This window comes from Zosterops lateralis, assembly GCF_965231275.1.
Source record: "Zosterops lateralis genome assembly, chromosome: 3".
Lineage (NCBI taxonomy): Eukaryota > Metazoa > Chordata > Aves > Passeriformes > Zosteropidae > Zosterops > Zosterops lateralis.
This window is the reverse complement of record NC_139764.1, coordinates 27,062,499-27,075,272: the sequence shown is the minus strand read 5'-3', so window position 1 is coordinate 27,075,272 and position 12,774 is coordinate 27,062,499. Positions and strand designations below refer to the sequence as shown.

At 40.7% G+C, this 12,774-nt stretch overlaps 1 protein-coding gene across 1 annotated transcript in view; it reads right to left on the bottom strand.

Annotated features, from left to right (window-relative positions):
• GLP1R (glucagon like peptide 1 receptor) overlaps positions 1-12,774 on the bottom strand; it is a gene marked incomplete at its 5' end in the record, with an annotated part of 85,118 nt that overhangs the window by 29,633 nt on the left and 42,711 nt on the right. Inside the window, 2 exons of the mRNA XM_083857621.1 lie at positions 2,192-2,298; positions 4,754-4,863. Of these exons, the coding sequence (XP_083713747.1) occupies positions 2,192-2,298; positions 4,754-4,863 (217 nt within the window). The remainder of the gene's footprint in view (positions 1-2,191; positions 2,299-4,753; positions 4,864-12,774) is intronic.

Below are 12,774 nucleotides of genomic sequence, written 5' to 3'. Positions count from 1 at the left end.
TACTGAGTATTTTTGCTACAGGCAGTGCAAGTTATTCAAATTGTTTCAGTCATGAAGTTATGGGCCTAATTCAGCTTCCACCACTGAAATTACAGAGTTCCTTTCTTTTTTTTTCAGAGGATGCAAAATTAGACTCTAGAGAGATGCTGTTTCCTCCGCTGTATTACCTTTACAGACAAATATAAAGGTTATTCTGTAGTCAAAGAACTTTAAGAGGCCCATCAGTATTTGCATGTCATTGAATTGGATTTTGACCACAATTTGTTGAGGCTGAGCAGCTCTGGGGAGACAAGCAGTTTCCAGTCAGAATCCAGAAACTGCAATTCACATAGGAGTAGGTCTCGTATTTCATGAGATCCAGGACTGAGTTGTCTCCTGGTAAACGACTTAGACAAGAGAACACAAAATGGATTGATAGCATAGTTTTAACAAGACTCTTGGTACCTCTGTTGTCCCTGGAATCTCACTTTCAAAATGAGAAGCACACACTTGTGTATACTTCTCCAGTTCCTGCTTCAGAGTTGAAGGAAAAAATGCTAAAGCATCACCCCACAGAAGTCAGGGCATCAAAATTCCCTCTCTCCTGCCAGCCCTTGGTTAGAGAAAATTACTCTTTGTTCCCTGCCAGAAAACATCCTTTCCTCCTTCCTTCAAAAAGTACGTGGCTGTGCTCTGTGACCTTTACATTTGGGTCCTAAGATTACTCAAGAAGTGCCATTGATAGGTGAAATGAGGAGAAAACAGTTATCCTGGGAGACATTTGGAGACTTCAAGACCATCTGGTGCTTTTTCAGAAAGGTCCCAAAGTTGCATAGGTACAACACATACAAATCATAATCATCACATGGCATTCACAGAGGGTGAGCGTGCCTCTGGATTTCTGCAGTCATTTTAAAACTTCCTTGATGTTGCCCTCCTATGCTTCTCCACTGGAAGGAGAAGGGATAATACAGTGCTAACATGTATGGTTCAATGTGAGAAGGCTTGCATCATTTTAGTTTTGGAAATTAGAGGTTAAAAGACATGACTGCCTTTTTTAATGCATAAAGGAAAAAGGAAAGGGACTGCCTTGCTAAAAGGGTAGTGCAGGAAGCAGAGCAAATGACCAGTAACTGACAATGAGAGTTCTTCAGTCAGGGAAGGAAATTTAAGGATCACAGCACTGAAGATTCCTGACTTGATTTCAAATAAGAGTACCAGATCATGGAACATAATACTTTTTTAGGAGGCAGCCTCATCAGGACAGAGAAGGGATGGGACCTGGCTGTAGAGATCAGCTTCATGGCAGAGGGATTTCCTCCCCACAACAGGACAGGATTTCATCTTTGTGAGTTCCATCACTCTCCTGTGCTCAGCATCCCCACACTGAAGAAAAGTCTGTCTGGAATCAAAACATCTCTTGCTTTTACAGAGGGGAAAAAGAAAAAAGATCCCTATTAGAATCCAAAGTTGTGTTTTGGTCTGGTGGGGGTTTTTGTCTTTTGTTTACTTTTTTAACCAAACACACACAATGTATCTTTGTCACGTGCAACCAAGAGTGTCTAGATTTTTACATGCTCTGTCAAATTCGTATGTGCAAACCTGGGTGAACTCAGTATGTCACTATTGCTGACAGCAATTTATTTCACAAGCTTTTTCAAGTTTCAAATTAGACTCTCTTCCATATTGCAAAAGAAATAAGAATTTCTGAAAGTTCTCCAAAACCAAAAATTTTGTCAAAAATCCATTTCTGCACATCTTGCATGTGAGGGCTGGGAAATGGGCCAGACTGAGATTTATGCTCCGAGTAACCCCAAGCACGGCAAGATGAAAATTTTCCTCCTAAATATCCTCGCCCATCTCACACTTGTGCCTCATCTGCAAGGTGAGACCATGAAGGAACGCTTGCATCTTTTACCACCTCTTCCTGTGGTAATTTCATTGAAACAAAAAGTTGCCAAACAAAATATTCTGATTGATAAAAAGTACCTGTTCCACATGTTCATACGGGTAACTGCAAAAATTTGGCAATTTTACTTGCATTTTGAGAAGGAATTATTTTAGGAAAGAACATAGAAGTGACAAAAGATAGAGAAATAATGAGGTGATGGCAGGAGAGAAAAAAATAATCAAATATTTTTGTGAAAGTCTGATACTATTATATAGAAAAACAAAACCTTTAGTCCACTCTCATCAAAGCTTCACCAGTTACCTGAATCCAAGAAGAATGGCAGTTGCTATTACAAGGGCAGAGAAGGAAAGAGCATATCCAATGGTGTATATGATGGACAAATTCAGGAGCTGCTCTTCTGGTGCATCCTGAGAGCATATAAAGAAGAAAAGAAAAACAAAAAAGTGGAGGGGGAAAAGAGAGAGCTCATGGCCTTCAGTTCTTTTCTCCCAGCTACTTTCTAACTTCCACAATGATAACCAGAAATCATTCTACTTTCAAGTTTAAATGCACATGTCAAATCAGTCTTCCACTTTCCATATGCTCTAAAGAAATAAAAGTTTTATCTCAATTCCTCAGCTGCTCCCAGGTGTTCGCTCAAATTGTTGGTTTTTGCAGCCTGGCTAGAAAAATAGATAATGTGACATTATTTCATAATAAAGTTGGAGAGACGTGAATTACCACACAAGCAAGTCTTAAAACTGGTGGCAGAAAGCACAGACACAACTCAGACCTGCAGTAAAAATGGAAGACCTAATCTTTTCAGACTTCAATCAAGTCCCCTTACTGTGATAGTGAGGGGAGGGGGTCCTCATCTACACTTCAAAGTGCAATAAACCAGGTCCTATTTGATGATTTGAAAGCAAAGCATGCCTTGCATTCATATAGCTAAAACCCTTTTCTGCCCCCAAATAATCTGTCTTCTGCGTCAACTAAGCAACCCCCGGTATCAAACCACAGCCTAGAGCAGTGAGGGCTCTCTTCAGATTCACTGGAAACATGATTGTTGAGACCCTTGATTGAAAATTCTGGCCAAAATCCTTAGTGAGAAGAGAATTACTTGAAAAGGTACAGGCAGCTCTGTATTTTATCAGTCTTATTGCTCAGCTGCCAAGGCACATTCATATTCACTGTTCTAGTTCATCTCTAAGCACATATCATTGTCTAAGTAGACTCAGGGATTTTATTTCCCTTTTTCAAGCTGCTAACTCTGTGATTGATTCCTGAGACCTATGCTGTACAAAGGAATACACTCCTTGTACTTCATGAATTAGGTACAGGTATTCAGACTTTGTAGAGCCAGAAGAATTTAAGGTGAACATACAGGCTGTACCTCAGATTTGCTAGCTTAATGCTTTAAAGGGAATGCCACAAAAGCTGCCTTATGAAAAGGAAAATCTCTTCAGTATCAAAGCTTAAGCAAACAACTGAAACCTGACAATTTAAAACATGCATACAGATGAAAATGACATCCTACACCTAAATTTATAAAGATTCACTAACACCCTGGAATCTGTTTTAGTTACATCTGTAGTATAACACATGACAAACTTATAAAAACAACTTCTTGTTCCCACATGCCAGATACATAAACCAAAGTTACTATGGGGCTCTATATACATTAGCTGGAAAACCAAACATGGCTGTTCACATTTCAGGGAGTGACACCATGTACAAAAGGTTTTGAGAATCCAGATCAGTTCATGAAAAATTGGAGGCAGGTGCCAAATGAACAAGTGTTACTATTAAGCATCTCACTCATTGGCATGTCCCAACACAGCTCTGGAAGAAATCATAATGGCCAACAAGGAAAAGTCAAACAACCAGGCTTACACATTGCATTAAGACAACGTGCTCTGCTGGTATAGCACAGAACAAAAAAGGGACAAGGAATAAGGCTGCAAGTCAAAGGAAGAGGTTAAAATTCACATATTTGGAGAACAGAAACTCCCTTTTTCCCCATCTCCTAGTTTGTAGCCATTTATTCCTTCTGAAGAAGGAGGCACTGAGCAATGGAAACTACAGAGGGCATAGATCCTGCAGCTCTTGGGACTTTCAAAAACTTGAACTGTTTTGCTAAGTAATGCACTGGTTCCTGGGATAGAGAGAGCACTCAGTTTCTGTGAGGAAAAGCATCGCCCTTGGAGGTTCACAGTAGTAGTGGTATCACGTGTCATGGGAACGCACACAGTGCACAGGCTGACGCCAATGGCTGTCAAAAATCCTCTGAAAATCCCTGTGCTCTCCTTCATTTACTGCCAGACATCTCAGCTCCCTGCAGAGTAAAAAGCACGGGGGCAAGAAAATAACACTGACAAGCCTAATTCCATTGCCCACAGAAAATGAAGGTATAAAGACAAAAAAAAAAAATTAAAAAAAAAAGGCAGGGATTGCCCCATGCCCAAAGGTGAAAAAGCAAATATCCTTCAGTTCAGTTCATCTTAATCACCTTAATAGCTGCTAACAAGACAGAGCAAATGGTCACTATTACAATGACGTGACAATGGAAAAAACGCAAAGGAATAACAGTAGGTCACTCCTGCAGTTGAGCTCCTTGCACTGCTCCACAGCTGGGATGACCTCAGTCCCTTCTCTTGGCTCTCACGTACATTTAAATGTGCTCTCATCTATCCTCCGTGTTCTCTTTGTTGAAGGGGAGAGACCTGATGTTCCTTACCATTAGGCTCACTGAGGTGAGTCACTCAAGATTACTTTGACAGGATAAAAATGTTATGGGCATCAACAACTATTTTTTTTCCTGCTCTTCTGCTTTGTCGTAAACAGCAGCAGCAAGAGGTGGAGGGAAATGGGAAAAACTCTTACCTGGTCAGAGGGCTCACACTCAGACAGGTTCCTCCAGGGCAGGGTGGAATTCTCCTTCAGCAGCCAGGTCCCCTCCAAGGTGCAGAAGCGGTACACCTGCCCATGCAGCACTGCCAGGAGCAACATGAGCCGCAGGGTCAGCGGGAGGAGAGCCTGCTTGACCGAGGGGCAAGGCTCACAGAGCATCTCCATGCAGCCCTCCTTCCTCACCCACCGCTCTCCTGGCTGGAGAGAGAAGCTGCAGCATGGCAGGGGAAGTGCTGCACCCACTCCCTGCCTGCCCCTCAAAGCTCTGCTGCTTGTCCTCAGGGCCCCAGAGCAGCTGCTAAGGTATCAGACGGCACCAGGACATGTTCCAGGACAGTTGCTGACCACTCCACAGTAACAAGAGACTGAAATAATTGCTACCATCTTTGTGTGGATTTTACAACATGCATAAATTCCAGCTCACTAAAATATCAGATTTTGAAACATATAAATTCTAGGAATGTTAAGCTTCAGCTACAGATTTTACATGGAAAAGAAGATGCACGAAGACTGAACATGCTTTTTCTTTTCTGAAAGCATGCAGACCCAAAGAAAACTCAGCACAGGTAGGCTAACACAACTTTCCCAAAACATAAATGCTTATACAAACATCTGTGCTACAAAATGGAGCCATAAATCTTTTCCTAAACTACCCATGTACTCTTTATATTCTCTCTGTCTACATGTTTGAATAACAAAATTAGCAATAAATTAAACACCTTTCTGGAGAAGTTAGCTGCTTGATCTTGTAAAACCAAGTACATTAAAATGGCTCCTAATAAAATGATGTCAGACAAGCACCAAAAGAAAAAGTGCAAAGGGAAAGCAGCACTCAGTCATAGTTTATGAAAAGAAACTCCCTCTCTAGTGTCTGGAGTACTGGGGAAATCTAACAACTTAGACAGCTGTATGCATAAGCAACCTGGAAGTGCTCTTATATGAGCTGCTTTGCAATGCAAGTTTCATACTAATCACATTCTTGACCCAGTAAAGTGACCTATTCTATATAGTGAAGCTACCCCTCAAAAAGCAATGTTGGGTCAATCCCTCAACCAGGGTTAGCCTCCACCCAGACAATGCTTGGAAAAATACACTTACAATATTCTGGGGTATAAGCAGCTGAGTTAGGAGGATTCAGCTCTAAAAGGGTGTCAAAACACCTCCCAATTACAGCTTTTGCTCAAACCCAGCCTTGCCTGCTGCAACCTCATCCTTTTGTCAGCTCCCTCATTACTGCAAAGTAAAGCCATTAGAATTTGGCATTTCTATTCAATCAGAAAAACTTAAAACTTATTTGAAATTCTAACAACCCAGTAGGTTATTTGCATGTTAGCTGACAACTGGTAATCCACTTGATAATTGTTAGAAGCAGACAACTAGTACATACTCTAAGTAATAAATGTTTTTTAAAAAAATATAGACATTAATATTCTAATAAGACATTTTCAATGAGTATGCTAAATGGTAGTCGATAATGGTAGCTGATAATGGTCCTGGGAAGGCACAGCCTATTTGGTTTTGTAATTGCTATACTGAATATACCAGTAAGAGATAATATAAAGATAATATAAAAATTAAGTTGTGCTTGTGGAGGTTTTTCTTACTATTAAAGGTATCTGTTCTCACACGAAAACAGAAGGAGAGATTAGGTACAGCATCTGCAACACACACATTCACAGCCACTAACTGCACCTGCTCTCATTGTCCACTGCCAGTGACAACCACTTCCTTAGGTCAGGGTATTGCTATGATGTTGCTCAAGGGTAATAAAAATATTAATTCTGGTGATGCCTTGGGAAGGCTGACCTGGAACAGAGACTGGACAGAGCTAAAAGATAAAGTACATGTTTATTAAAAGGCCTTTAAGGATACACCTTGGGGAGTACAAAAGCCTGGCCAGGGCTACACCCAAGGTGGACTTAAAATGGTCACAAAATGGGCAACAAGTCACAAGGTCTTACACTTTTATAAGTTTTGGTCCATTTGCATATTGGGGTGTAATTGCCCAGTTACAACTTTAGGTTATGAAGTTCCATCCTTCTTGTTTTCTTTCCTCAGTCCACCCTTGTTTATGCTGTTGGGCTGAAAACTTGTAACCATTGTCCTTGGTCTTCAGCAGGAAAAGGATTTCTTTGGATTACCTACTCTGTGAAGAGAGATTACTAACACTTAATATGAGGCTCAGAGCTACACACACTTAGGCAGCACAGAATCTGAGAAACATGAAAGCTAACTTAAGGCATAATAGGATCATCAGGAGCAAAAGAAAGACTAGGGAAAACATGGATCCTCTTAGGAAGGATAGAGGAGACCTGTCTGCAAAGGACATGGAGAAGGTCACGAGGCACTCAATGGCTTTTTTGCTTCAGGCTGGAGAAGAAAAGGCTCCAGGCAAACCCTACAGCAGCCTTCCAGTTCCTGAAGGGGGCTACAAGAAAGCTGAAAAGTAGATTTAGATTAGATATTAGAAAGAAATTCTTTTCTGTAAAGTTGGTGAGTGGCTGCAATATGTTATGCTGAGAGGCTGAGGATGCCACATCCCTGGAAGAGTTCAAGACCAGGCTGGATGGGACTTTGACCTGGCCTAGGGGAAGACATCCCAGTCCAGAACATGGTGATTGGAACTGGATAATCTTTCAGGTCCCTCCCACCCCAATCATTCTATGAATATATTGAGGATCTTACACATCATCCCTCCTCCCACCCACCCTCAGGATTAGTGGTCAGCCACTTGAAGTAAGCCATTTAAAACACCTACACAAAAGCAGCCCTCAGAGTCAGTAAATATTGTATATTTGGAGTGAATGAATGTGAAATCCAGGAGGTTTAAGTCCAGAGGGTCATATGACTAGGAAATTTTGTCTGACTGCCATTAGATGAGCTATAACCAAGTACTACAAGACAAAGTTATTATGAGGAATAATCTCAGAAAATAAGAAATTTGACTATACTTCTGAAAAACAAACAAACAACAACCAAAAAAACCACCCAAAATTGTACCCTGCTAAAGAATTAATTTTTAAAAAAGTAAGTAAAACCCCTCCAAATCTTAACCTAATTTCACATTTTCTGAAACTCATTGTGAATTCCCCCCCCTCCCCGCCCCGCAAGTACTTCTTAGTGGCAAGATCTAACTGGGATGAATGCTTAGCTTCAATGTATTTATTTTCTCTCCCAATCATTGTGACACACTTTAATTTTCTTTTTATTGATAACACTTCTTTTTAAATAATGAAGAGGAAAATCTAGTGTATCCTGAAGCCTGGCATATATTAGAGAATTGAAAAGTTTACTGCAAATGAAACATGGAATTTGCTATCAGACAGAAAGACAAGGCAATTCATTTAGACACAAAGAAAAAATAATGTGATGCTATTACACTGGACAGGAACATTCCTGCCACATCTTGGAGTCACAAACACTCAAAAGTGGATGGCTCTCATAGACTTCTAGGTAGTCACAGGCCAGCTGTGTCAGGCTGTCACAGATCCACTGATTGCCAAAACAGTGGTGATCAGTGCAGGACTCAGAGTGCAGGAATCAGAAGACCAGCTGGGCTACCTGTACCCAGGAAGAGCCTTAAAATGTAAAAGAATAAATCAAACAAATTCCAAGTAGATGAGACTGCACATCACAATGTGAGAGCCTAAACACTTAATCTATGGAATAATTTATTAACCAAAATGCTTATGAGATAAGAAATGTTAAAAAACCAGAAAAGTTCCACTTTGAGGCACCACTGAGATTCTAGTCGATACATGGGACAAGACTCATGGAAGAGCTGAGAGAGTGCAGAACGCAGGACATGAAAATAACATAGGGCTGATGCACTGCAGGCAGCCAGTTACTCTCAGAAATGTGAAAACAAATCTCACTGCTGCGGAAATGGAATGCTTTCAGTAATGTGCCAGACTCCCCATTACCCACACAGCATCACTCTGTGGAGCTGTGAAGGGCTCAGAAATAGATAAACACACCCTTTATGCCCTGTAGCTTGGCCCACCCAACTCCAGCACTGTGCAGGGTCTCCCGGGCAAACCCAGCCCAGGGCTGTGGACACCTTCCAGCACTGTGTGATCATAGAAACTGCACAGAGGAGACTGCCCAGAGCCCAGACTTCCACAGCACAACCATGGAAAGGTGTGCCCTTGAAACAGAACCCTCCCAAACTGCATCAGCCAGCAGCCATTCCTTCCTTCTCCATTTCCAAGAAGCAGAAGGTGAACAGCCTCAGTCAGAGGCAGCTGCTTGGTACTGCCCAAACACAAAAAAGGCTGTTAATTGACTGATATCTTAGAAGAGATTCACCTGAGCTGAATGCTCTTCTCCAGTCTTGTCTCAGTGAAGTGAGGGACAGAGTAAAGCCTCGACACCAGAAACTCTGCTCCGGTGTTTCTCCAAAATAACCAATGAATCCCTGGAGACTTTAGATCATCTGATGTACAAAATTCCCATTTCTGCTTACTGAAAGCAGTTCCAACAAAGTTCAAGGAATCCACTAGCTTTTAATCAGGAATGTTTGGACTCAAGAATTCCAAGTGTCTTACCATTCTTACTGCTCAGAGGAAAGCATATGATTTGCAATAAAGATACCTAAAATTTTTTTTAAACAATTTTTTCACATGTACTTTTTATTACCCTCCCTGCACAGGTGGTCATGGCTTAAGATGGCAGAAATCTTCAACCTTCTAAAACAGATAAAGGGACAGATGGTATATGCACACATTCTGTCTTTGCTGAAGGCCTGGTCCAAAGCTCACTAGGAATCAAGTTTCCTGAAACTTTCATGTGATGCTGAAAAGAAAAATCAGTTATTCATAGACACTAAGGCAACTTAACAGTGACATGCTCAGAGGTGGCCTGTATGCCATGACATAAAGAAGGCAACCACACAGCTTCCCTGGCAACTGCTGAGCAATTTCAACTTCTTGCTTGCAAGTGGTTTACTCAGAGGCAAGTGACATTTGTCCATGCCTGAATTCTGCAGAACAGGCCCTCTTACCTTTAATGCAGTCAAGACACCAAGCATACAATGACCAGTTGTAACAGACTGGAATGATGAACAAGATTTTAAAGGTTTGATGTGGTTGTTGCCTCTTGGCTATCCTGCAATACCTTTTCCTTGTCCTGTTATGTTTTCTGCTACCATATAGTTAATGTTTTAAATCATTCCACTATATTCTAGACTTGGCTATCATCTTCCACAAATAAACAAACACATCCACAGCCAGTGCACAGGGAATCTGATTTTAATTACTTTTAAAGCTAAGTGCAAAAAGTTGCAAAACCTTTGGAACAGCAGCTTAATGGCATGAGTTTATTTGAGCAGTGTCAATCATACCTCATTAGAATTACATGTTAAAACATGGACTTATGCCCAAAACTTAGTCTCTGTATGCTGATAAAAGGTAGAGAGTCAGCACTGAAGCTAATGACATCTACCTAGTGAACATGTAAATCAAATCCCAGAAGTAGCTGAGTATTTTAATGTAAGGAAAGCATGGGCAAAAATCTCACAAACTTTTCCTTATTAGCCCCCCCTTTACTAGAAATAAAACCAAATTGAATATCTTCTCTGTTTGAAATCGCCAACCTCATCTGCATTTTACAACATCAGAGTGTCAAGGTCAGTGTGACATTACTCACCCAATTGTCCCTGAGGATAAACTGGAACATTATTCATTGTAAAAATAAATTACAGCATGTCCTAGCCAATCAATTCTATTCAGCCAGAGAGATGAGTGAATGGGAAGAACAAGAGATTGCAGTTTTGTTTGTCTGCTCTGTGTCAAGTATTAAGGATCTGTCCTCTGTTAATCTCCATTCTTTACTTCCAGCAGGGGAATTGTTTTGGAAAAGGTAACAATTTTCTCCATAAAGCAGAGACTCTGCAGTATGAGAGCATCACTACAGTCTTCCAGACAGACTGGCTTGTCCCTGAAATGAGCAACCTGCCCTTTAATGGGGACAGCAACTTATCAGAATTTAGGAGGTTCTGCCCCCATCAGCAGCTCTTTTCAGCTATCACTTGCCGTGACTTGGGCGATGCTCTCTTGGAAGGAATCACTGTTGACTGTAAAAGCTGCTAAGCATCACTCAGCCCTAACCCTGGTGCTACTTTCTGCAAAGGCATCCTAAACCCAGGACTCATGCCTAGGAGCATGCAGCTAAAAACATGACATAAGGGAACAGCCTGATCCTGAAGCCTCCAGGGAGCTGGAAGAGCCCCAGCCTGCACCACTGTCCAAGAACCACATTTATCAAAGTGCTCCTCTGTGCTGGGCTTACCACCATGTCATCTGAAATTATATTACCTCAACAGGCAGTTTAACAACAGGTACTTTATTTAGTATTCTTTCCCACCAGTCCTCTTCCCTCATAATGTATTAGTCATCTCAACTCCTTTGCTTCTGTAAGAACAAAAAGAAAAAAACCCAAGGCTGTGCTTGCTTATGTGGATCTTCCCTTGCACCATGTAAAGGTGGCTGTTAGGTGGGTGCAAGCTCATGTCTGTCTCTTGGTAGGAGTGTGAATGCATTTACTTTTTTATCTTGTTACTCTTCTTCCCTCCAGTGTTTTCGTTTCTTTTAACCTGAAAAAGCTGGAGAGATTCTTGGAACTTCCGAGCTAGGAGCTAGTGACAAGGAACATTCACAATAGGGATGCTTGAGTCTTGTTTCCCCACCTCTCACCCAAACCATACACACTACTGAAAATTATTCTCTTCCTGTAGCAAGAACTTGAAGTGACCACCTGACATGACCTTATGCAGACCTAACAGATACCTTTAGATGGTGCAAGGAAAGGTCCAGCCAAGCACAGGCCACACCCAAGGCTACAAAGACACCCCTGCATGTCCTGGAAATTCTCAGTGCCAGAATCCTCTGCTGTGCTATCAAAAGCACAAACGCTGTTTGGCATCACCCAAGGAATAGTGCCTGCATATAAATTCTTATTTAAAAGTATTCCTTTTGAAATTACCTTAACACAACAGCACTAAAGATTCAAGAACTAGGAAGTGTGAAGCTAAAGCTACTTACATGAGTTCTAGTTCCACCCAATAACATTGTACACAGTCATACATTTTTTCCCGAACAAAATCTATATTTTTATTCAGGACACAGAACAGAGGGAGATTGAGTAATTTCACATTAAATTTTCTTACCACTGTGAGATGCAAGCCATATTTAAGCAGACTGAATCAAGTATATACCAAATACATAATTTTCTTATTTGTATGGTACCAACCAACAATTCAGCTCCTCAATGAACACTAAAGGCTATTAGCTCATGTGTATAATGAGATGATCAAAAAATAGAGACCATATTTTAGTAACATAAAAAAGTCACATTTAGACAAAAAGAAAATTATACAGCCACAAAATTTGTTCTGCATGGGCATATTCAGTTCTCCTAGTGCAGAGATCATCCTTGCCAGCTCTGCAGTATCTTGCCTCACTCAACACAAACTTCCTCAGTTAATGAGGCAATGATCCTGCAGAGAAGAGCCCCCTTTACTACATCTCACATGCAAATCCATTCTTCATACTGAAGGAATAAGATCTGTGAAAAAGAAAGTAATCATAGAATATAGCTTCATAATTAAAAACTACTTGCATAATGGTGGCCAATAAAGGTTATGGAAGCAAAGAAGACCATACACCAAAATCACAAAGTATTTCTTAAGTCACAAATTTATACATCACTGGGTATGAGTTAATATCTCAAAAATTAAAACAGCCTTCTGGAAAAGAATATTGTTTTTAACAGAGCATTACCCTAAAAGGAGCTATACCCTCCAAGCATTTAATTTGAGAAACTTGTATTAAGAAAAGGCTGCATTAACTATGCTAGACAACACTTACACCTAACATAACTTTTTAAAATAAACTTTAAAAAAAAATCATAAAAGTGCACGCATGCATGTGGGCATCAGGTTTAATAAAGAGTGTTTATGAACTATAAAAGACATGTGAATTAATGCAATAAAAGAA